The sequence below is a fragment of the Salvelinus fontinalis genome, unplaced genomic scaffold (genome assembly GCF_029448725.1).
Source record: "Salvelinus fontinalis isolate EN_2023a unplaced genomic scaffold, ASM2944872v1 scaffold_0023, whole genome shotgun sequence".
Classification (NCBI taxonomy): Eukaryota; Metazoa; Chordata; class Actinopteri; order Salmoniformes; family Salmonidae; genus Salvelinus; species Salvelinus fontinalis.
This window is the reverse complement of record NW_026600232.1, coordinates 550,521-577,086: the sequence shown is the minus strand read 5'-3', so window position 1 is coordinate 577,086 and position 26,566 is coordinate 550,521. Positions and strand designations below refer to the sequence as shown.

The following is a 26,566-nucleotide window of genomic DNA, read 5'->3' as shown; positions in this document are numbered from 1 at the left end:
GTTAACGTTGATCTTTGACATCTACATACATGCAGTATATGATTGACAGCGACCAAAGCCTTCTGGCACGTACATAGGGGTCGAAGGTTAGTGTAGTCCACTCGAGGTAAAACAACTTGACGATTAGTCTTGACAACATGACCCTTACACTGCAGGGTAACATGTCACGTCAAGTGTTGTATAACTCTACGACATAGAACTGTATTTGTGCCTTTGTAAGTCATGGAGAACACATTAGCTTTTACAATAACGACCTGACCAAGAAGGAGCAATTTAACTAACTACAACTAATTTGTTAGCTAAAGTGACATATACCGTTAACTACAATGGTTAAATGTCTTATTTTTTAAACATTATTTTAACCGGACCATGGCCCAATCCCAAATCCATCCCTATGCCCTATTTCCTGCATTTGTGGAGATCTGAGAGGATTCGATTGGTATAAGCAACATGGTAATAGCTTCATCTTGCCCTCTGATAGGCTAGGTTGAAGTGTCACCATATTGCTTATACCAATCAAATCCTCTCGGGTCTCTACAAGGTGATGAAGGGCTGAGAGATGGATTTGGGCCTGTGTTGTGTGGGTTGTCTTTAGGGGACACCAGATGTCCTCTCTATCAGATGGTGCAAAGCCTCTTTTTAATGGGGTATTTATCCCAATAGCAGCTATTTATCACCGTGTTGGGTGACGGGCGTTGAAATGAGGAAGTGCTGCTATAGTCCTACATTTGACTGCCTTCAGGTTTGTGTCATGCAACGCTCAAATAGACTATGATGTATGTGACTATGATGTATGTGAGTATGATGTATGTGACTATGATGTATGTGACTATGATGTATGTGACTATGATGTATGTGACTATGATGTACATTTACATTTACATTTAAGTCATTTAGCAGACGCTCTTATCCAGAGCGACTTATGTATGTGACTATGATGTATGTGACTATGATGTATGTGACTATGATGTATGTGACTATGATGTATGTGACTATGATGTATGTGACTATGATGTATGTGACTATGATGTATGTGACTATGATGTATGTGACTATGATGTATGTGACTATGATGTATGTGACTATGATGTATGTGACTATGATGTATGTGACTATGATGTATGTGACTATGATGTATGTGACTATGATGTATGTGATGTATTGCACTGAGTAATATTTCAACCTTGACATCATATAACAGTTGTATGAGTCATGGAGTCGTACATGTCTTGGTTTAAAGTACATAAACACACACACACACACTCGTCTCGGTCTACAGTCGCACGTGCAGTCATATTTTGGCTGAGTGGACAGGAGACTGACATCTCCAAGCAGACCATAGAATACTAGAACCATTGTTTTAGGAATATTCTAAGAATGACAAATATCCTGAGCATTCCGTCTGGGTCAGAACAGGGACTTAGAACAGCTGCAGGTTTTAGAACGGAATTCTACCAACATCCAGCCTTTCAAGAACACAGAATCACTACACAGAATGGTCTATACATGCTGTATGAATTCACAGCACACTACATATCAACCTGTCCAACACTTCTCAAAACAACAATCCTTTTCTAACACAAGATGACCCAAAACAAACCAACGGAAACTGAATAAAGAACATTATTTTTCTGCGAGTTTGAACGCCAGGCATTAACTGCAGACCCCAACCAGACAGTATTTGGTTGCAATAATGAATAATAATTATGCATCCAATGAAAACCAATCCCACAACCCAGACCTTTCAATGATCAACCTTACCTGGCTAGTGAGGGACTAGACACTGGAGAGAGAGAGAGAGAGAGAGAGAGAGAGAGAGAGAGATGGAGAGAGTGAAGGAGAGAAAGAGACAGGAGCTGGAGTTGAGATAGGGTAAGAGAGGGGGGTGTCCACTATCAGTCTTATATATCACACTCACACACACACACGCACACACACACGCACGCACGCACGCACGCACGCACGCACGCAAACACACACAGACACACAGACACACATACACACATACATACATACATACACAGCATTTATTTTGGGAGAGTATGGGAGAGGGACAGTGGGGTTCAAGACATGACGTACTAACACTGCCCTAGGGTCAGATCACTTTCTCAACATTACTAACCAATCAAACACTACTATTAATAAAACATTTATTTGCTGTCCTCACTATCTACCTCACTATCTACCTCTCTACCTCTCTCCCTCACTATCTACCTCTCTCCCTCACTATCTACCCCTCTCCCTCACTATCTACCTCTCTACATCACTCCCTCACTATCTACCTCTCTCCCTCACTATCTACCTCTCTACCTCTTTCCCTCACTGTCTACCTCTCTCTACCTCTCTCTCTCATTATCTACCTCTCTCCCTCACTATCTACCTCTCTCTACCTCTCTCCCTCATTATATACCTCTATCCCTCACTATCTCTCTCTCTCTCTACCTCACTCCCTCACTATCTACCTCTATCCCTCACTATCTACCTCTCTCTACCTCTCTCCCTCATTATATACCTCTCTCCCTCACTATCTACCTCTCTCTACCTCTCTCCCTCATTATATACCTCTATCCCTCACTATCTCTCTCTCTCTCTACCTCACTCCCTCACTATCTACCTCTATCCCTCACTATCTACCTCTCTCTACCTCTCTCCCTCATTATATACCTCTCTCCCTCACTATCTATCTCTCTCTCTACCTCACTCCCTCACTATCTACCTCTATCCCTCACTATCTACCTCTCTCTACCTCTCTCCCTCATTATCTACCTCTCTCTCACTCTCTCCCTCTCTCCCGCACTATCTACCTCTCTCTACCTCTCTCCCTCATTATCTACCTATCTCTCTCACTCTCTCCCTCTCTCCCTCTCTCCCTCACTATCTACCTCTCTCCCTCACTATCTACCTATCTACCTCTCTCCCTCACTATCTACCTCTCTACCTCACTATCTACCTATCTACCTCTCTCCCTCACTATCTACCTCTCTACCTCACTATCTACCTCTCTACCTCACTATCTACCTCTCTCCCTCACTATCTACCTATCTACCTCTCTCCCTCACTATCTACCTCTCTACCTCACTATCTACCTCTCTACCTCACTATCTACCTCTCTACCTCAGTATCTACCTCCCTCCCTCACTATCTACCTCTCTACTTTACTTCCTCACTATCTACCTCTCTACTTCTCTTTCTCACTATTTACCTCTCTCCCTCACTATCTACCTCTCTCTCCCCCTCTCTCCCTCACTATCTACCTCTCTACCTCTCTACCTCACTCACTCCTCACTCTCTCCCTCACTCTCTACCTCTCTACCTCTCTCCCTCACTCTCTCCTTCTTTCCCTCTCTACCTCTACCTCTCTACCTCACTCCCTCACTCACTCCCTCACTCTCTCCCTCACTCTCTACCTCTCTCCCTCTCTCCCTCACTCTCTCCCTCTTTCCCTCTCTACCTCTACCTCTCTCCCTCACTCTCTCCCTCTTTCCCTCTCTACCTCTACCTCTCTCCCTCGCTCTCTACCTCTCTCCCTTGCTCTCTACCTTCATCTTTCTCTCTCCCCCCTTCTCTCTCTTCCGCTCAAGGCTTCCACATGCTTCGGTTCTGCTGAATTTGGCTAGGTGACCCAAATGAGTGTGATCGCATACTCCCTCAAATTAGTATGATTTAATCTAAGATAACTCAAGAAATCAAGTAATCAGAGAAAATACAGCTGACCTTGGTAGCCTGTTTCTACAGTCTGCTTGATAACATGTTTCTACAGTCTGCTTGATAACATGTTTCTACAGTCTGCTTGGTAGCCTGTTTCTACAGTCTGCTTGATAACATGTTTCTATAGTCGGCTTGATAACCTGTTTCTTCAGTCTGCTTGATAACATGTTTCTACAGTCTGCTTGATAACATAATTTCTACAGTCTGCTTGATAACATGTTTCTACAGTCTGCTTGGTAGCCTGTTTCTACAGTCTGCTTGGTAGCCTCTTTCTACAGTCTGCTTGGTAGCCTGTTTCTGCAGTCTGCTTGATAACATGTTTCTACAGTCTGCTTGATAACATGTTTCTACAGTCTGCTTGATAACCTGTTTCTTCAGTCTGCTTGATAACCTGTTTCTTCAGTCTGCTTGATAACATGTTTCTACAGCCTGCTTGATAACATGTTTCTACAGTCTGCTTGGTAGCCTGTTTCTACAGTCTGCTTGATAACATGTTTCTATAGTCTGCTTGATAACCTGTTTCTTCAGTCTGCTTGATAACATGTTTCTACAGTCTGCTTGGTAGCCTGTTTCTACAGTCTGCTTGATAACATGTTTCTACAGTCTGCTTGATAACATGTTTCTACAGTCTGCTTGATAACATGTTTCTACAGTCTGCTTGATAACATGTTTCTGCAGTCTGCTTGATAACACGTTTCTGCAGTCTGCTTGATAACACGTTTCTACAGTCTGCTTGATAACATGTTTCTGCAGTCTGCTTGATAACATGTTTCTACAGTCTGCTTGATAACATGTTTCTACAGTCTGCTTGATAACATGTTTCTTCAGTCTGCTTGATAACATGTTTCTACAGTCTGCTTGATAACATGTTTCTACAGTCTGCTTGATAACATGTTTCTACAGTCTGCTTGGTAGCCTGTTTCTACAGTCTGCTTGATAACATGTTTCTACAGTCTGCTTGGTAGCCTGTTTCTACAGTCTGCTTGATAACCTGTTTCTACAGTCTGCTTGGTAGCCTGTTTCTACAGTCTGCTTGATAACATGTTTCTACAGTCTGCTTGGTAGCCTGTTTCTACAGTTTGCTTGATAACGTGTTTCTACAGTCTGCTTGATAACGTGTTTCTACAGTCTGCTTGATAACGTGTTTCTGCAGTCTGCTTGATATCCCTGTTTCTGCAGTCTGCTTGGTAGCCTGTTTCTGCAGTCTGCTTGGTATGCTGTTTCAGCAGTCTGCTTGGTATGCTGTTTCAGCAGTCTGCTTGGTAGCCTGTTTCTGCAGTCTGCTTGGTATGCTGTTTCAGCAGTCTGCTTGGTAGCCTGTTTCTCCAGTCTGCTTGGTAGCCTGTTTCTGCAGTCTGCTTGGTATGCTGTTTCAGCAGTCTGCTTGGTATGCTGTTTCAGCAGTCTGCTTGGTAGCCTGTTTCTGCAGTCTGCTTGGTATGATGTTTCAGCAGTCTGCTTGGTAGCCTGTTTCTGCAGTCTGCTTGGTAGCCTGTTTCTGCAGTCTGCTTGGTAGCCTGTTTCAGCAGTCTGCTTCTTAGGCTGTTTCTACACCCTCTCTGCCTAGCTGGAAGAAATTGATATAAAATTGTCTATTTACATAATATATACACTACTGTTCAAAAGTTTGGGGTCATTTAGAAATGTCCTTGTTTGTTTTGTCCAGTAAAATAACATCAAATTGATCATAAATACAGTGTAGACATTAACGTTAATGTTGTTAATAACTATTGTAGCTGGAAACTGCAGATTTTTTTATGGAATATCTACATAGCCAGCAGCATACCACCCTGCATACCACTGCTGGCTTGCTTCTGAAGCTAAGCAGGGTTGGTCCTGGTCAGTCCCTGGATGGGAGACCAGATGCTGCTGGATGTGGTGTTGGAGGGCCAGTAGGAGGCACTCTTTCCTCTGGTCTAAAAAAAAGAAAAAAATATCCCAATGCCCCAGGGCAACGATTGGGGACACTGCCCTGTGTAGGGTGCCGTCTTTCGGATGGGACGTTAAACGGGTGTCCTGACTCTCTGAGGTCATTAAAGATCCCATGGCACTTATCGTAAGAGTAGGGGTGTTAACCCCGGGTTCATGGCTAAATTCCCAATCTGGCCCTCAAACCATCATGGTCACCTAATAATCCCCAGTTTACAATTGGCTCATTCATCCTCCTCCTCTCCCCTGTAACTATTCCCCAGGTCGTTGCTGCAAATGAGAACGTGTTCTCAGTCAACTTACCTGGTAAAATAATGGTAAAATAAAAAAATAGGCGTACAGAGGCCAATTATCAGCAACCATCACTTCTGTGTTCCAATGGCACATTGTGTTAGCTAATCCAAGTTTATCGTTTTAAAAGGCTAATTGATCATTAGAAAACACTTTTGTAATTACATTAGCACAGCTGAAAACTGTAGTTCTGATTAAAGAAGCAATAAAACTGTCCGTCTTTAGACTCGTTGAGTATCTGGAGCATCAGTATTTGTGGGTTCGATTACAGGCTCAAAATGGGCAGAAACAAAGAACTTTATTCTGAAATAAAAGCTGCGTACTTCTCTCATCACAGAACAGCGCAAACTGCCTCTAACCAGAATAGGAAGAGGAGTGGGAGGCCCCGGTGCACAACTGAGCAAGAGGACAAGTACATTAGAGTGTCTAGTTTGAGAAACAGACGCCTCACAAGTCCTAGACAGACTCAACTCTCCCTCTATCCTTCTCTACCTATCTCCTTTATCTCTCCCTTCATCTCCCTCTATCCTTCTCTACCTGTCTTCTTTATCTCTCCCTTCATCTCCCTCTCTCCCTCTCTACCTGTCTCATTTATCTCTCCCTTCATCACCCTCTATCCTTCTCTACCTGTCTTCTTTATCTCTCCCTTCATCTCCCTCTCTCCTTCTCTACCTGTCTTCTTTATCTCTCCCTTCATCTCCCTCTATCCTTCTCTACCTGTCTCCTTTATCTCTCCCTCCATCTCCCTCTCTCCCTCTCTACCTGTCTTCTTTATCTCTCCCCCGTCCCTCTCTACCTGTCTTCTTTATCTGTCCCTTCATCTCCCTCTCTACATGTCTTCTTTATCTCTCCCTTCATCTCCCTCTCTCCCTCTCTACCTGTCTCCTTTAACTCTCCCTCCATCTCCCTCTGTCAATCTACATCTCTCTCCCCATCTCCCTCTGTCAATCTGTATCTCTCTATCCTTTATCTCTCCCTCAAGCTCTTTAAAAGGCTCCCCCTCTCTCACTCCCCCTCATCCCTTGCTTCGTCCTTCTCATCTTCCTCAGACTATATTTATCAGTCTTTCTCACCAGCTGTTGACAACCAAGGCCAGCAGAGCTAGATCCATCTCTCTGTGGCTGCTCACTGTCAAAGGTGTGTGTGTGTGTGTGTGTAATATCCCAGACATACTCCCTATGACACAAAGAGGGAGTCAAAAGCCTGGGCCACAGCCGTCTGTCTGTCTCTCTCTCCACCTCTTTTCCTCTCCCTCTCTCTCTTCATATTGGTTGACGCTCCCTGTTCCTCCTGTTCTGTTCTCTCAGTTTCCCTCCCTCCCTGTCTCCCCCATTCCTTGTCTCTGTTCATCATGCTGTCTCCCACCCTCTATTGCATTACCCTGCATCAGCACATCCTAAAGTATGGACATGCTACAGAGAGGGGAAAAGGAGAGAGAGACGGAGACAGAGAGACAGAAATAGAGGCGGAAACAGTAACATAAGTCTGTCTGTGTTAAATAAGGAGACGACGGACCAACGGAAGGATAGAGGGTTAATCAAGGGCAAGGCAGAGACAGAAAGACAGAGTCAACTCATTCTAGAGAGAGAGAGAAGTGAAAGCAGCTCAGTTTTAAATGGTCCAAGTGCTTTTCAGCAGCAGGTGGAGCGTTACACCCTATGACAGGTGCGATATGGGTTACAACTCAGTGTGTATATTGTGAGCGTGTCTGAGGCTATGGCCTATGGTTTCATATCTTAGTGGACATGTCTGGATTACAATACAAAGCCAAAGCAAATAACATGCCACACACACAGTCTGTCTAACGGGAACACTCGACCGACACGCATGGCACTCGATGTTGAAACTCCGTCACCTTGGTAACATGGAGACCAGAGGGGATGAAGGGAAGAAGAAAGGAGAGAGAGAGAGATCTTGAAGTACAGTATGAGATTGATGTAGCCTACATTGACTGACTGACTGACTGATTGATTGACACACACACAACACACAAACACACACACACACACACACACACACACACACACACACACACACACACACACACACACACACACACACACACACACACACACAACACAACACAACACAACACAACACAACACAACACAACACAACACAACACAACACAACACAACACAACACAACACAACACAACACAACACAACACAACACAACACACACTAGCTTTTATGGTGATGCATACTATGTTTAGTATGGGCCCTAAAATCCATACTTCATAATCACAGAACACCATCTACAAAGGAGTTAGAAAAAGTCTAGTTAGAAATGTACATTCTTAGAAAAAAAGGGTTCCAAGAGAGTTCTTTGTCAGTACCCATAGGATAACCCTTTTTGGTTCCAAAAAAGGGTTATCCTTTCCACAAAGGGTTCTACATGGAACCAAAATGGTTCTACCTGGAACCAAAACTTGTTGATTAATAGGGTTCTCCTATGGGGACAGGCGAAGAACCCTTTAAGGTTCTACATAGCACCTTTATTTCTAAGAGTGTTCCATTTAAAACATCCTGGGACATAACCTATTGAACACCTCTTAGGTTTTACATTATAACATGTTCTTCTGTAGTAGAATATATTTAGGAATGATTCCATGTTGCCTCCCTTCTCTCCTCTTCTGGGTGTGAAATAATAGTGAACCCCGGCAAAATGTTCTCACTTCTCAGAATTTTTGTTCGTTTACTATTCTAGTAAGGACTTCTGGTACTAAAAAGTATAGTAAAACGTACACACACACACACACACACACACACACACACACACACACACACACACACACACAACACACAACACACAACACACAACACACAGAGCAACTGATGTGACCTTGGTGTTAAATACACACTTGGATGTCTGAAGCTTGGAACAGCCAAGTTATGGGCCTAGTGTGTGTATCTATTATGGGCTTCACCACTTGTGTCCAAATACATATCTACATTTCATCACGGGAGATTTGACACACACAAACACACACACAAACACACACACACTCGGTTTCAAAGTGTCCGTGTAGTCAGTCGGCCTCACAGTATGAGAATAGAGAGGGAATCGATATGTCCTCTGTCATCTCTTTAAATGCCCAGATATTGGCAAGGATATAAGCGCACGCCACGCACGCACGCACGCACGCACGCACGCACGCACGCACGCACACACACACACACACACACACACACACACACACACACACACACACATACATGCACACACACACATACATGCAGACGCATACATAAACACACTCACACGTACATGCACACGCATACACACACGCACGCACACACACGCATACATACACTGAGTGTACAAAACAATAAGGACACCTTCCTAATGTTGAAGTGTTCCACAGGGATGCTGGCCCATGTTGACTCCAATGCTTCCCACAGTTGTGTCAAGTTCGCTGGATGTCCTTTTGGTGGTGGACCATTCTTGATACACACAGGAAACTGTTGAGCGTGAAAAACCCAGCAGCGTTGCAGTTCTTGACACAAACTGGTGCGTCTGGCACCTACTACCATACTCTGTTCAAAGGCACTTAAATATTTGGTCTTGCCCATAATCCTTCTGAATGGCACACATACACAATCCATGTCTCAATTGACTCAAGGCTTAAAAATGATTATTTAACATGTCTCTTCTCCTTCATCTACACTGATTGAAGTGGATTTAATAAGTGACAGGGATCATAACTTTCACCTGGTGTCCTTAATGTTTTGTACATTCAGTGTACACTGCTGACTGTTCCCTCTACAAGATGCCTGAATAACTGATGTAGATATGCAGTTCGGAGATGGACATTCTGACTATGTACTTTGGTAAAGTGACTTTCTCTCTCTCTTTCTCCCACTCTCTCTTTCTTTCCCCTCTCTCTTCCCCCTCTTTCTCTCCCCCTCTCTCTTTCTCCCTCCCCCCTCTCTCTTTCCCTCTCCCCTCTCTCTCTCCCCTCTCTCTCTCCCCCTCTCTCTTTCTGCCCCCCTCTCTTCCCCCCCTATCTTTTTCTCAAAGAAAGGGGAATATTATGGTTGCGTCCCACATGGCATCATATTCCCTATTTAGTGTACTACTTTTGACCAGAACCCATATAGCCAATGGGAAAATTTTAATTGCATACTCCTCACTTCCTCTCTCTTCGTCTCCTACTCAAAACCCATTGGATAGGAAATCCAGAGGTCCCTACCCTCTGACCTTCTCGAGGAGAGAGGATGTGAGGAGTATGCAACTGAGATCTTCCCTATGTAATTCGCCTAATGCCCTCCTCTACTACTCTCTTACACCCACCTCTACCCTTTACTGCTCTCTTCTAACCTCTACTGCTCTCTTACACCCTCCTCTACCCTCCTCTACCATTTACTGCTCTCTTCTAACCTCTACTACTCTCTTACACCCTCCTCTACCCTGTTCTACCCTTTACTGCTCTCTTCTAACCTCTACTGCTCTCTTACACCCTCCTCTACCCTCCTCTACCATTTACTGCTCTCTTCTAACCTCTACTACTCTCTTACACCCTCCTCTACCCTGTTCTACCCTTTACTGCTCTCTTCTAACCTCTACTGCTCTCTTACACCCTCCTCTACCCTCCTCTACCATTTACTGCTCTCTTCTAACCTCTACTACTCTCTTACACCCTCCTCTACCCTGTTCTACCCTTTACTGCTCTCTTCTAACCTCTACTACTCTCTTACACCCTCCTCTACCCTGTTCTACCCTTTACTGCTCTCTTCTAACCTCTACTGCTCTCTTACACCCTCCTCTACCCTGTTCTACCCTTTACTGGTCTCTTCTAACCTCTACTACTCTCTTACACCCTCCTCTACCCTGTTCTACCCTTTACTGCTCTCTTCTAACCTCTACTACTCTCTTACACCCTCCTCTACCCTGTTCTACCCTTTACTGCTCTCTTCTAACCTCTACTACTCTCTTACACCCTCCTCTACCCTGTTCTACCCTTTACTGCTCTCTTCTAACCTCTACTGCTCTCTTACACCCTCCTCTACCCTGTTCTACCCTTTACTGCTCTCTTCTAACCTCTACTGCTCTCTTACACCCTCCTCTACCCTGTTCTACCCTTTACTGCTCTCTTCTAACCTCTACTACTCTCTTACACCCTCCTCTACCCTGTTCTACCCTTTACTGCTCTCTTCTAACCTCTACTACTCTCTTACACCCTCCTCTACCCTGTTCTACCCTTTACTGCTCTCTTCTAACCTCTACTACTCTCTTACACCCTCCTCTACCCTGTTCTACCCTTTACTGCTCTCTTCTAACCTCTACTGCTCTCTTACACCCTCCTCTACCCTGTTCTACCCTTTACTGCTCTCTTCTAACCTCTACTACTCTCTTACACCCTCCTCTACCCTGTTCTACCCTTTACTGCTCTCTTCTAACCTCTACTGCTCTCTTACACGCTCCTCTACCCTGTTCTACCCTTTACTGCTCTCTTCTAACCTCTACTACTCTCTTACACCCTCCTCTACCCTGTTCTACTCTCTTACACCCTCCTCTACCCTGTTCTACTCTCTTACACCCTCCACTACCCTGTTCTACCCTTTACTGCTCTCTTCTAACCTCTACTGCTCTCTTACACCCTCCTCTACCCTGTTCTACCCTTTACTGGTCTCTTCTAACCTCTACTACTCTCTTACACCCTCCTCTACCCTGTTCTACCCTTTACTGCTCTCTTCTAACCTCTACTGCTCTCTTACACCCTCCTCTACCCTGCTCTACTCTCTTACACCCTCCTCTACCCTGTTCTACCCGTTACTGCTCTCTTCTAACCTCTACTACTCTCTTACACCCTCCTCTACCCTGTTCTACCCTTTACTGCTCTCTTCTAACCTCTACTGCTCTCTTACACCCTCCTCTACCCTGTTCTACCCTTTACTGCTCTCTTCTAACCTCTACTACTCTCTTACACCCTCCTCTACCCTGTTCTACCCTTTACTGCTCTCTTCTAACCTCTACTACTCTCTTACACCCTCCTCTACCCTTTTCTACCCTTTACTGCTCTCTTCTAACCTCTACTACTCTCTTACACCCTCCTCTACCCTGTTCTACCCTTTACTGCTCTCTTCTAACCTCTACTGCTCTCTTACACCCTCCTCTACCCTGTTCTACCCTTTACTGCTCTCTTCTAACCTCTACTGCTCTCTTACACCCTCCTCTACCCTGTTCTACCCTTTACTGCTCTCTTCTAACCTCTACTGCTCTCTTACACCCTCCTCTACCCTGTTCTACCCTTTACTGCTCTCTTCTAACCTCTACTGCTCTCTTACACCCTCCTCTACCCTGTTCTACCCTTTACTGGTCTCTTCTAACCTCTACTACTCTCTTACACCCTCCTCTACCCTGTTCTACCCTTTACTGCTCTCTTCTAACCTCTACTGCTCTCTTACACACTCCTCTACCCTGTTCTACCCTTTACTGCTCTCTTCTAACCTCTACTGCTCTCTTACACCCTCCTCTACCCTGTTCTACCCTTTACTGGTCTCTTCTAACCTCTACTACTCTCTTACACCCTCCTCTACCCTGTTCTACCCTTTACTGCTCTTTTCTAACCTCTACTACTCTCTTACACCCTCCTCTACCCTGTTCTACCCTTTACTGCTCTCTTCTAACCTCTACTGCTCTCTTACACCCTCCTCTACCCTGTTCTACCCTTTACTGCTCTCTTCTAACCTCTACTGCTCTCTTACACCCTCCTCTACCCTGTTCTACCCTTTACTGCTCTCTTCTAACCTCTACTACTCTCTTACACTCTCCTCTACCCTGTTCTACCCTTTACTGCTCTCTTCTAACCTCTACTGCTCTCTTACACTCTCCTCTACCCTGTTCTACCCTTTACTGCTCTCTTCTAACCTCTACTACTCTCTTACACCCTCCTCTACCCTGTTCTACCCTTTACTGCTCTCTTCTAACCTCTACTACTCTCTTACACTCTCCTCTACCCTGTTCTACCCTTTACTGCTCTTTTCTAACCTCTACTACTCTCTTACACCCTCCTCTACCCTGTTCTACCCTTTACTGCTCTCTTCTAACCTCTACTGCTCTCTTACACCCTCCTCTACCCTGTTCTACCCTTTACTGCTCTCTTCTAACCTCTACTACTCTCTTACACCCTCTTCTACCCTGTTCTACCCTTTACTGCTCTCTTCTAACCTCTACTACTCTCTTACACTCTCCTCTACCCTGTTCTACCCTTTACTGCTCTCTTCTAACCTCTACTGCTCTCTTCGCTGACATCTAGTGAAAAGGAATCGACTTTACATGTTGCAACTGGGCCAAAGGCCTCCGATTAGATGGTGCTGCAAAGGGGCTGCGTAAAAATGATCTTCAACGGATCCCTTTCCTCCTCACCCTTCCTTTATTATGACGGCGGATTTACGAACAGGTGCGAGGCTAAGCATTCTATCTGGAGAAAACAGAAGACATTTACAACATACATGGTCCATTTATCAATTAGTGGCTATTTTACTCTGCCAGTCGCATGATTGTACAATGCCTGATTTTGCCAGTTGCATTGTGATTGACATACTTTTCAAGCTTGTACGAACCCACACAACAGTCGAGAGAGCAATAGTGAGAGAGGGATATATATATATATATATATATATATATATATATATATATATGTGTTTTAACCTATTTTAACCTAGCAAGTTTACATCTGCATCATGACCATTTAGTCTATTTGATTTGATTCTCTGTTAAGAGGCTCGTGAACAACAAGACAAGTGTTTCCCTCCCCATCCACCTCAGCAACCTTCAGAAACGGCCGATGCGTGTAGCCTAATCATTTTGGGGAACTTGATTTTGGCTTCCTGATTGCACACGTTCCGCTCTGTCGCCTGTTTGCGCCTACTGATCGCGTTCGTTCCGCTCCATGAAACCGCTGTGCGAGTCTGTAGCAGATTTTCAGTTCAGGTTTCTGTTAATCGAAAGAGGGTTGAAGTGAGGTGCGACTGTGTTGTGATAAATCTATCAGAAAGTTCCATTCTTCAATCGGCCCGGTCTCCATCAACATGTCGTCGCTTCCCAAGCAACTACGAGACGAGAGGTGAGTTATGAGGCCAGTGGTAACAGCGGTTGTTGAAAGCAGCATAGGACTATTCTGAAATGTGAACTTCTGCATCCAGCACGGTTGTTAATGTATTTTACCCCTTATTTTACCTGTTAAATTGACTGAGAAGTGAGAAGAGGGGGGATGAATGAGCCAATTGGAAACTGGGGAAGATTAGGTGGCCATGATGGTATGAGGGCCAAATTGGGTATTTAGCCAGTAACTAGGCAATAGAATAGTAACAGCGAAGCTATTTCCCCTTTTATCTGTGGTAGTAGCCTATTCTTCTATAGTGTATGCTGCGCGTTTCCAATCTTTCTAGAATAGTCATCTGTCACGATTGTGAATTTGAAACTAAACTAAATTCCACAAAAGTCAACAGAGTGGCTCGTTTTGCAACATTCCCCCTACATAAATGCGTGTGTGTACGCTATGACGCGTGTTTCCTCGCATCACAGGTGCTGTGTGTGTGTGTGTGTGTGTGTGTGTGTGTGTGTGTGTGTGTGTGTGTGTGTGTGTGTGTGTGTGTGTGTGTGTGTGTGTGTGTGTGTGTGTGAGTGAGTGAGTGAGTGAGTGAGAGTTCTCGGTGCCATGAAGCCCTGCAATTGAATTTTACATCAGCCTGCGGTTGGACGGCTCTAACCTGTCTGATATGTTGCTGAACTTATATAACCCCCAGGGTTCTGTCCCAGCCCAGGGTTATATATATTAGTGACGTCATACAGCACGCCTTGAAGCTGCACGTCACCCAAGCATTTGTTTACTTCTTAGTTCTCCTCTCCTCCTCTCCTTCCTTCTCTCGCTCAGTGATTTTGACCAGCTTCCGCACAACATTCCCATCAGTGCCACCATCGCAGACATTGAGGAGAAAAAGGGCTTCATCCACTATTATGTAAGTATGTCTCTGGATGCTGGTTAACAGTACACTGACCACACAACGCACCGGTGAGAATGGGGAGAACGTTTTAAACGCTAAAAATGGTGTGAAAAGCATCTCAAAAGCTCATGTAATAATTCTCTCTCCCAACTTCCTCCCTCCCTCCCACTCTCCTCCTCTGCCCTTCCCTCTCTCCCATCTCTCTCTCCCCTCCTCCTCCCCCACCCTCTCTCCCGGCAGCGTTTTGTGATGGAGGTAAGGACCAGAGGTGGTAGTAAGTACCTGGTCTACCGGAGGTACAGCCAGTTCTTCAACCTGCACAGTGAGCTGGAGCTGAAGTATTCACCTGGTGACCAGGACATACCTGGACCTAACACCTGCAGGCTGCCCACCCTGCCTGGTGAGAGGGGCTGGGGGCTGGAGGGGTGGGGTGCTCAGTGAGAGGGGCTGGGGGCTGGAGGGGTCGGCAGCCCAGTGAGAGGGGCTGGGGGCTGGAGGGGTGGGGTGCTCAGTGAGAGGGGCTGGGGGCTGGAGGGGTGGGCAGCCCAGTGAGAGGGGCTGGGGGCTGGAGGGGTGGGCAGCTCAGTGAGACGGGGCTGGGGGCTGGAGGGGTGGGGCAGCTCAGTGAGAGGGGCTGGGGGCTGGAGGGGTGGGCAGCTCAGTGAGAGGGGCTGGGGGCTGGAGGGGTGGGGTGCTTAGTGAGAGGGGCTGGGGGATGGAGGGGTGGGCAGCTCAGTGAGAGGGGGCTGGGGGCTGGAGGGGTGGGCAGCTCAGTGAGAGGGGCTGGGGGCTGGAGGGGTGGGCAGCTCAGTGAGAGGGGCTGGGGGCTGGAGGGGTGGGCAGCTCAGTGTGAGGGGCTGGGGGCTGGAGGTGTGGGGAGCTCAGTGAGAGGGGCTGGGGGCTGGAGGGGTGGGGTGATAAGTGAGAGGGGCTGGAGGGGTGGGCAGCTCAGTGTGTGTGTGTACACGTTATGTGTATGCCGTTGGGTGTGTCCTTGTACATGAATGTTCGGTATGCGTTACGTAAAAATATAATTCACCCTGTCATTGTTCACTTCTCTCCGGGGGGTAAGAATACCTGGTATTGTGTAAAACACAGATAGACCAGGACTCCTATTCCCTCTCTGTATTAACACCATATCAGACAGACCAGGACTCCTATTCCCTCTCTGTATTAACACCATATCAGACAGACCAGGACTCCTATTCCCTCTCTGTATTAACACCATATCAGATAGACCAGGACTCCTATTCCCTCTCTGTATTAACACCATATCAGATAGACCAGGACTCCTATACCCTTCTGTATTAACACCATATCAGATAGACCAGGACTCCTATTCCCTCTCTGTGTTAACACCATATCAGATAGACCAGGACTCCTATTTCCTCTCTGTGTTAACACCATATCAGATAGACCAGGACTCCTATTCCCTCTCTGTATTAACACCATATCAGATAGACCAGGACTCCTATTCCCTCTCTGTATTAACACCATATCAGATAGACCAGGACTCCTATTCCCTCTCTGTATTAACACCATATCAGACAGACCAGGACTCCTATTCCCTCTCTGTGTTAACACCATATCAGATAGACCAGGACTCCTATACCCTTCTGTATTAACACCATATCAGATAGACCAGGACTCCTATTCCCTCTCTGTGTTAACACCATATCAGATAGACCAGGACTCCTATTTCCTCTCTGTGTTAACACCATATCAGATAGACCAGGACTCCTATTCCCTCTCTGTATTAACACCATATCAGATAGACCAGGACTCCTATTCCCTCTCTGTATTAACACCATATCAGATAGACCAGGACTCCTATTCCCTCTCTGTATTAACACCATATCAGACAGACCAGGACTCCTATTCTCTCTCTGTATTAACACCATATCAGATAGACCAGGACTCCTATTCCCTCTCTGTATTAACACCATATCAGATAGACCAGGACTCCTATTCCCTCTCTGTATTAAAATCATATCAGTTAGACCAGGACTCCTATTATCTCTGTATTAACACCATATCAGTTAGACCAGGACTCCTATTATCTCTGTATTAACACCATATCAGATAGACCAGGACTCCTATTCCCTCTCTGTATTAACACCATATCAGATAGACCAGGACTCATATTCCCTCTCTGTATTAACACCATATCAGATAGACCAGGACTCCTATTCCCTCTCTGTATTAACACCATATCAGATAGACCAGGACTCCTATTCCCTCTCTGTATTAACACCATACCAGATAGACCAGGACTCCTATTCCCTCTCTGTATTAACACCATATCAGATAGACCAGGACTCCTATTCCTTCTCTGTAATAACACCATATCAGATAGACCAGGACTCCTATTCCCTCTCTGTATTAACACCATATCAGATAGACCAGGACTCCTATTCTCTCTCTGTATTAACACCATATCAGATAGACCAGGACTCCTATTCCCTCTCTGTGTTAACACCATATCAGATAGACCAGGACTCCTATTCCCTCTCTGTATTAACACCATATCAGATAGACCAGGACTCCTATTCACTCTCTGTATTAACACCATACCAGATAGACCAGGACTCCTATTCCCTCTCTGTATTAACACCATATCAGATAGACCAGGACTCCTATTCTCTCTCTGTATTAACACCATATCAGATAGACCAGGACTCCTATTCACTCTCTGTATTAACACCATATCAGATAGACCAGGACTCCTATTCCCTCTCTGTATTAACACCATATCAGATAGACCAGGACTCCTATTCCTCTCTCTGTATTAACACCATATCAGATAGACCAGGACTCCTATTCCCTCTCTGTATTAACACCATATCAGATAGACCAGGACTCCTATTCCCTCTCTGTATTAACACCATATCAGATAGACCAGGACTCCTATTCCCTCTCTGTATTAACACCATATCAGATAGACCAGGACTCCTATTCCCTCTCTGTATTAACACCATATCAGATAGACCAGGACTCCTATTCTCTCTCTGTATTAACACCATATCAGATAGACCAGGACTCCTATTCCCTCTCTGTATTAACACCATATCAGATAGACCAGAACTCCTATTCCCTCTCTGTATTAACACCATATCAGATAGACCAGAACTCCTATTCCCTCTCTGTGTTACTGGATATTATGAAGACTCAGTCAGTCCAAACCCTTTTACTTTATTCAGCATTTACACACACACACACACACACGCACACGCACACGCACACGCACACGCACACGCACACACACACACCACACACACACACTCACACTCACACACACACACACACACACACACACACACACACACACACACACACACACAGAAGTTACACAGTAGTTACACAGTCTGATTAATTCAGAGGGAGAAATAAGACATATTCTGAATGACATTGAAATGAAACAGGAAAGGACAATATAAAAGGATGGATGATGTGGAGGGAGGAGAGATTAACCCCTTAATCCCTGGAGCAAGCCAGGGTTAACCAATTCAAAGACAGAAAGTGAGAGAGAGCGAGCGAGCCAGGGATTAGCCAATTCAAAGACTGAGTGAGAGTGAGTGAGTGAGAGTGATCGAACCAGGGATTAGCCAATTCAAAGAGAGAGACAGAGAGAGAGAGAGTGAAAGACAGACAGAGAGAGATTGAAAGATAGACAGACAGAGAAAGTGAAAGAGAGACAGAGAGAGTGAAAGACAGACAGAGAGAGAGAGAGTGAAAGACAGACGGACAGAGAGAGAGAGAAAGACATCTCGTTCCTATAAATACATTGTTACAAGGCTGTTACTGATTAGGCTACGATAGCTCTGAGCATCGTTGCCAATAAAGATTTATGACTTTGAATGGGGACGACGACCATCGATTGGACAGAGGCTGACAGTCTCTCTCCTCTATATGTCTGTCTCTCCTTCTCTATATGTCTGTCTCTCCGACTCTGTATGTCTGTCTCTCCGACTCTGTATGTCTGTCTCTCCTTCTCTATATGTCTGTCTCCCCTTCTCTATATGTCTGTCTCTCCGACTCTATATGTCTGTCTCTCCGACTCTATATGTCTGTCTCTCCGACTCTAATGGTCTGTCTCTCCTTCTCTATATGTCTGTCTCCCCTTCTCTATATGTCTGTCTCTCCTTCTCTATATGTCTGTCTCGCCTTCTCTGTCTGTCTCTCATCTCTTTTCTCTCTATCCAAACAGTTGGATGTCTGCCAAGAGTGAATACCTGTTTTACAGCATAATTAGTGTCTCTCTGCAGGTGGACACTAGAAAACAAGGATTTTTTTGTTCTCTCTCTCTCTCTCTCTCTCTCTCTCTCTCTCTCTCTCTCTCTCTCTCTCTCTCTCTCTCTCTCTCTCTCTCTCTCTCTCTCTCTCTCTCTCTTCCCTGTCTCTCACTCTCTTCCCTCTCTCTTCTCTCTCTCTCTCTCTCTCTCTCTAACTCTCTTCCCTCTCTCTTCTCTCTCTTCTCTCTCTCTCTCTCTCTTCTCTCTCTCTCTCTCTCTCTCTCTCTCTTCCCTCTCTCTCTCTCTCTTCTCTCTCTTCTCTCTCTTCTCTCTCTCTCTCTCTCTCTCTCTCTCTCTCTCTCTTCTCTCTCTCTCTCTCTCTCTCTCTCTCTCTCTCTTCTCTCTCTCTCTCTCTCTCTCTCTCTCTCTCTCTCTCTCTCTCTCTCTCTCTCTCTCTCTCTCTCTCTCTCTCTCTCTCTCTCTCTCTTCCCTATTTCCTTCACCCCCCACCCCCACTCTCTCTCTCCCAATGTTATGTTCTGTTCTGTACTCTCACAGTAACATAATGGAGATGAAGACTCTAAAGTCCAGAGAGAGAGTTACAGTAGAGGACTGTCAGTGAAGTCTCTCTCTCTCTCTCTCACACACACACACACACACATATACACACACACTTGGGCACGTGCCGTTTAAGCTCCCAAACGGACGGCTTTTAAATGTAGACATTGGCTTAATGATGATAATGGAACTAATCATCAGTTCTCTCTATCTCCATTCAAATGAAAAGAAAAGAGAGATGGAGCCAGAGAATGAGGGATGGAGGGAGGGAGAGAGACAGAAAGAGATGGAGCCAGAGGGAGAAAGATGGAGAGAGACGGAGAGAGATGGAGTCGGTGGGAAAGAGATGGAGAGAGACAGAGAGAGACGGAAAGAGATGGAGAGAGACAGAGAGAGATGGAGTCAGAGGGAGAAAGATGGCGAGAGACAGAGATGGAGAAAGATAGAGCCAGAGGGAGAGTGATGGTGGGAGATAGAGATGATCACAGTCATTAGATGGGGCTAAATTAGTTTTCCCTCCCTCCCTCCCTCCCTCCCTCCCTCCCTCCCTCCCTCCCTCCCTCCCTCCCTCCCTCCCTCCCTCCCTCCCTCCCTCCCTCCCACCCTGTCTCCCTCCCTCCCTCCCTCCCTCCCTCCCTCCCTCCCTCCCTCCCTCCCTCCCTCCCTCCCTCCCTGTCTCTCTCCCTGTCTCTCTGTCTCTGTCTTCTTTCCATCTCTCCCTCCCTCCATCTCCCCCCCACTTTTTCTTTCTGTCCTCCTCCCCTCTCGCTCTCTCTCTCTCTCCCTCTAAATGAGTTTTAGCAGCAGAGGGAAATAGCCGAGGCTGAATCTAATGTAGAACGTTACAATTGGAGCACAGAAGAACTTCAGGGGGGTGTTCTAAATGTTAATAATTCTATTCAGCTACAGGTTCTAGGTGACATTCAGTTGGGCCTAGTTGTACTGTGTGTTCTGAGTATCTCAGATAGCCGTTGGTTGGACAGTCATTCAACTACAGTCTTTGTTTATTTGTATCGTACTGTCAATCTGTGTCCCAATGGCACCCTATTTAATGGCACCCTATTTCCCTATGTAGTGCACTTCTTTAGACCAGGACCCACAGTGGCTATATGGGAAATAGGGTGTCACATGGAACACACGCTACAGATGTAGACTCTTAATTTGAGCCAGTTTACTACAGCAGGAAACTAATCCTGCAGCAACAAGAAAGTATGATTCATGGACATTTTTGTAGGGTTGATACATTTTTCATTAGGGAAAATCAAGTGTGACATATTAAAGTGAAAATCACAAACTTTAGAGGCCTTTTTAAACCTCGAATACACTACAAGTTTTAATTCCCTGCTGTGGATGAAAATTCTCAGCGACAAAAGAGTGATCAAATGAAGATCCTACATCTGTAGCCTGTGGGATGTTTCATTAACATATCATCAACTCTGATGAGAAATGCAATTAAAATGTCATTATGTTGTTGATATTTATGCAACCACCCAAAGGCAATACTGTCAACCTTGAAATGAGTTATTTCAGATTGATCGATTCCCAGAAAGGAAGAGTTTTAGTTATTGATTGGTCTTGTTGGAGGGAAAAAACGTTGAACGACTATCTATGGTGTGTTTCTCTGTGTGTCTCTGTGTGTCTCTGTGTGTCTCTGTGTGTCTCTGTGTGTCTCTGTGTCTCTGTGTGTCTCTGTGTGTCTCTGTGTGTTTCTGTGTGTCTCTGTGTGTCTCTGTGTGTCTCTGTGTGTCTCTGTGTGTTTCTGTGTGTCCCTGTGTGTCTTTGTGTGTCTCTAGGTAAAGTGTTCATTGGCAATAAGAAGGAGATTGCAGAGAATAGAATTCCAGAACTCAACACTTATATGAAGGTAAGCCCTACAGAAAATATACACAGAGTGAAAGCTATGATCTCTTATTGATGTCACTTGTTAAATCCACTTCAGTCAGTGTAGATGAAGGGGAGGAGACGGGTTAAAGAAGGATTTTTAAGCCTTGAGACAATTGAGACATGGATTGTGAATGTTTCTCATTCAGAGCGATTATGGGCAAGACAAAAGATTGAAGTGCCTTTGAACGGGGTACAGTATTATGTGCCAGGCGCACTGCTTTGTGTCAAGAACTACAACGCTGCTGGGTTTTTTACACTCAACAGTTTCCCGTGTGTATAAAGAATGGTCCACCACCCAAAGGACATCCAGCGAATTTGACACAATTATGGAAAGTATTGGAGTCAACATGGGCCTGTGCATCCCTGTGGAATGCTGTCAACACCTTGTAGAGTCCATGTCCTGATGAACTGAGGCTGTTCTGAGGGCAAAAGGGGATGCAACTCATTATTAGGAAGGTGCTCCTAATGGTTTGTCCACTCAGTGTGTATTTGCAGATTGAAAGGGCAGTGAGTAATCTCCTAATTTAGCCAGTGCTTTTTCTCATGTCACAATGTTGCTCCACCGCTGTGTTGTGAACTGTAAACACATCCAGAGTTCAACCAAATGGACCCTGGTTAAAAGCAGTGCACTACATAGGGAATAGGGTGCCATTTGTCTTTCTAATAGTCTACTACTCACTTCTCTTTTTTTCTGGACAGTTTTTTTCCCCTTAACCCTCCGTTTTGATCTAACACTCTCCGTCTCTCTCTCTCTGTCTCACACTCTGTCTCTTTCTCTCTCTCTCTCTCTCTTTCTCTCTCTCTCTCTCTCTCTCTCTCTCTCTCTCTCTCTCTCTCCCTCTCTTCTCCTCTCCTCTCCTCTCCTCTCCTCTCCTCTCCTCGATCCTCTCCTCTTCTCTCCTCTCCTCTCCATCAGAGATTGCTGGGCCTGCCTACTTGGGTTCTATTGGATGATGTCATCAGGATGTTTTTCTACCAGACTGAGTCAGACAGTCAGTACCAACCACGAGCCCTGCGTCGCCTCCGACCCCCTACACGTAGAGTGTAAGCTGTTATTTAGTTGTTCTACACGTAGTGTGTAAGCTGTCATTTAGTTGTTCTACACGTAGAGTGTAAGCTGTCATTTAGTTGTTCTACACGTAGAGTGTAAGCTGTCATTTAGTTGTTCTACACGTAGAGTGTAAGCTGTCATTTAGTGGTTCTACACGTAGTGTGTAAGCTGTCATTTAGTTGTTCTACACGTAGTGTGTAAGCTGTCATTTAGTTGTTCTACACGTAGAGTGTAAGCTGTCATTTAGTGGTTCTACACGTAGTGTGTAAGCTGTCATTTAGTTGTTCTACACGTAGTGTGTAAGCTGTCATTTAGTGGTTCTACACGTAGTGTGTAAGCTGTCATTTAGTTGTTCTACACGTAGAGTGTAAGCTGTCATTTAGTGGTTCTACACGTAGAGTGTAAGCTGTTATTTAGTGGTTCTACACGTAGAGTGTAAGCTGTCATTTAGTGGTTCTACACGTAGAGTGTAAGCTGTCATTTAGTTGTTCTACACGTAGAGTGTAAGCTGTCATTTAGTTGTTCTACACGTAGAGTGTAAGCTGTTATTTAGTTGTTCTACACGTAGTGTGTAAGCTGTCATTTAGTGGTTCTACACGTAGAGTGTAAGCTGTCATTTAGTTGTTCTACACGTAGTGTGTAAGCTGTCATTTAGTGGTTCTACACGTAGAGTGTAAGCTGTCATTTAGTTGTTCCACACGTAGTGTGTAAGCTGTCATTTAGTGGTTCTACACGTAGAGTGTAAGCTGTCATTTAGTTGTTCTACACGTAGTGTGTAAGCTGTCATTTAGTTGTTCTACACGTAGTGTGTAAGCTGTCATTTAGTTGTTCTACACGTAGAGTGTAAGCTGTCATTTAGTTGTTCTACACGTAGAGTGTAAGCTGTCATTTAGTTGTTCTACACGTAGAGTGTAAGCTGTCATTTAGTTGTTCTACACGTAGTGTGTAAGCTGTCATTTAGTTGTTCTACACGTAGAGTGTAAGCTGTCATTTAGTTGTTCTACACGGCCAATATACCACGGCTAAGGGCTGTATCCAGGCACTCCGTGTTGCGTCATGCTAAGAACAGCCCTTAGCCGTTGTATTTTGACCATATACCACGCCCCCTTGGTCTTTATTGCTTAAATATAATACCACAGTAATACTGTTTCAACGTATCACTACGGCTGCTACCTCCTGCCTACTTCCTGTAACTCTGGGACTCTTTAGCACTCAGCTACTACTCACCAAAAACAACTTGCTCCCTACATACTTCTTTTGTACTGTTCCCTCATTCAGAGTTCACTGCACCACAGTCTCACATGAATAGAACTCTTACTTCTTCCACTTCCTGGGCACCATCCATCACTGACACTGCTTGACCTCTGAAGCTCCTTCACTTAGTCCTGTAACAGAGAGTTGTCGTTTCCTATGATGTTCACTTCTCTGATGTGTTGCTCTCTCTTGTCATGGGGTGGGTCCCAAATGGTACCCTATTCCCTATATAGTGCACTACTTTTGACCAGGACCCATAGTGCACTATGTAGGGAATAGGTTGCTGTTTGGGATGCTGTCAAAGTTCCCTGTTGAGAGATGTGGTAACTAAGGACTTGTTATGTGCTAATTAGGGACTCTCTCAACAGGAAGTGATGTAAACTAGGACTCTCTATTTCCTCTCTGGACTCTGACCTCACTCACCGCAGGGTTTTTCACATTTTCTAAACGGTCATCTCTGACAGTACGATGAAATGTTAAAACTCCCTTTCTATTTCTCGCTCTCTCCCTCCCCCTCTCTCTCTCCAGGAAGACTGTCAAAACCAACCAGACGGATGTCTTCTCCTCCCCCAGAGCTGAGGTAGGCCTTCAGTACTTCTCTTTTTTACCCTTAACCCTCCGTTTCGATCTAACACTAACTCTCTCTGTCTCTCTCTCTGTCTCTCTCTGTCTCTCTCTCTGTCTCTCTCTCTGTCTCTCTCTCTGTCTCCCTCTCTGTCTCTCTCTCTGTCTCTCTCTCTGTCTCTCTCTCTGTCTCTCTCTCTGTCTCTCTCTCTGTCTCTCTCTCTGTCTCTCTCTCTCTCTCTCTGTCTCTCTCTCTCTCTCTCTCTCTCTCTGAGGTAGGCCAACAGTACTGTAAAACTGTTGCTTTGGTTACGGTCTTCACGCTTACCCACACAGCTAAAACCCTGTCAGGATAACGCAACATGTTACCATAACAACCACATAAACAAGCAACCATGTAACATTGTGAACAATGACAGTTAACATGTTGTTTGAAGTAACCACAGTACAGGGTCATATGAAGGACAGTCCCTCCACACACACAACACACTATCAGGTGTGAATTACACAAAACATTGTAGATATACATGAACATACACTACTGGTCAAAGGTTTTACAACACCTACTCATTAACTTGTTTTTCTTTATTTTTACTATTTTCTTTATTGTAGAATAATTGTGAAGACTTTAAAACGATGAAATAACACATGGAATCATGTACTAACCAAAACAGTTTTAAACAAATCAAAATATATTTTATATTTGAGATTCTTCAATAGCCACCCTTTGTCTTGATGACAGCTTTGCAAACTCTTGCCATTCTCTCAACCAGCTTCACCAAGAAAGCTTTTCCAGCAGTCTTGAAGGAGTTCCCACTTACGCTGAGCACTTGTTGGCTGCTTTTCTGACTCGGGGGATTATGGAGGCCAGGTTATCTGATGCAGAACTCCATCACTGTCCTTCTTGGTAAAATAGCCCTTACACAGCCTGGAAGTGTACTGGGTCATTGTCCTGTTGAAAAACAAATGATAGTCCCACTAAACCCAAACCAGATGGGATGGCGTATCGCTGCAGAATGCTGTGGAAGCCATGCTGGTTAAGTGTGCCTTGAATTCTAAATAAATCACAGACAGTGTCACCAGCAAAGCACCCCCACACCATAACACCTCCTCCTCCATGCTTTACTGTGGGAAATACACATGCAGAGATCCTCCGTTCACTCACACCGCGTCTCACAAAGACACTGCAGTTGGAACCAAAAATCTCCAATTTGGACTCTCGACCAAAGGACACATTTCCACCAGTCTAATGTCTGTTGCTCGTGTTTCTTGGCCCAAGCAAGTTTCTTCTTATGATTTGTGTCCTTTAGTAGTGGTTTCTTTGCAGCAATTCGATAATGAAGGCCTTATTCACACAGTCTCCTCTGAACCGTTGATATTGAGATGTCTGTTACTCATTTATTTGGGCTACCTTGTCACAACACAACTGATTGGCTCAAACGCATTAAGAAGCAAAGAAATTCCACAAATTAACTTTTAAGAAGGCACACCTGTTAATTGAAATGGATTCCAGGTGACTACCTCATGAAGCTGGTTGAGAGAATGCCAAGAGTGTGCAAAGCTGTCATCAAGGCAAAGGGTGGCTATTTCAAGAATCTCAAATATAAAATATATTTTGATTTGTTTAACACTTTTTTTTGGTTACAACATGATTCAATATGTGCTATTTCGTAGTTTTGATGTCTTCACTATTATTCTACAATGTAGAAAATAGTAAAATAAAGAAAAACCCTTGAATGAGTAGGTGTTCTAAAACGTTTGACCGGTAGTGTAGATCTTTTTGGTTTCTAACTGAAGAATTGACTAGTCTCTTTATAGATCAATGTCTGCCTGGAAAATACCTAATGGAGTCATTAACAGGGTTAAACAGAGGTTGTTTCTCCATCCCCATGAGTCTGTGACTCCGTTGCCCTCTGAGAGTGCTTTCTCATTCTGTTTTGCTCCTTTAATCGTCTCCCATTACTCTCTCTCCACTCTTTCCATCCATCCTCTGACACGCTCTTTCCTTCATTTTCTCCCTCACTTTATCATATTTTAGCATTTAAAAAAAAACTTTCTCCCCCCTATTTTTCTCCATCCTTTCATGTCTCTTTCCAAGGCTACCTCCGTCCCTCATCCCTCACTCCCGTCATCTTTCTTTGGGA

The 26,566-nt window shown here is 44.8% G+C and overlaps 2 protein-coding genes across 4 annotated transcripts in view; one reads left to right on the top strand and one right to left on the bottom strand.

Annotated features, from left to right (window-relative positions):
* LOC129842212 (parvalbumin alpha) overlaps window positions 1-26,566 on the bottom strand; it is a 48,417-nt gene that overhangs the window by 10,278 nt on the left and 11,573 nt on the right. The gene's annotated exons all lie outside the window — the stretch shown is intronic.
* Window positions 13,212-26,566, top strand: part of LOC129842211 (neutrophil cytosol factor 4-like) — a 33,513-nt gene continuing 20,158 nt past the window's right edge. Inside the window, exons 1-6 of one of the 2 annotated variants that reach the window (XM_055910663.1) lie at window positions 13,212-13,333; window positions 14,810-14,894; window positions 15,120-15,279; window positions 21,463-21,533; window positions 22,470-22,597; window positions 24,387-24,438. In XM_055910663.1, coding sequence (XP_055766638.1) covers window positions 13,242-13,333; window positions 14,810-14,894; window positions 15,120-15,279; window positions 21,463-21,533; window positions 22,470-22,597; window positions 24,387-24,438 — 588 coding nt within the window. In that variant the 5' untranslated portion in view covers window positions 13,212-13,241. Of the gene's footprint in view, window positions 13,334-13,636; window positions 14,000-14,809; window positions 14,895-15,119; window positions 15,280-21,462; window positions 21,534-22,469; window positions 22,598-24,386; window positions 24,439-26,566 lie in introns of those variants that run through there. The other variant, XM_055910664.1, reaches the window with a different exon arrangement.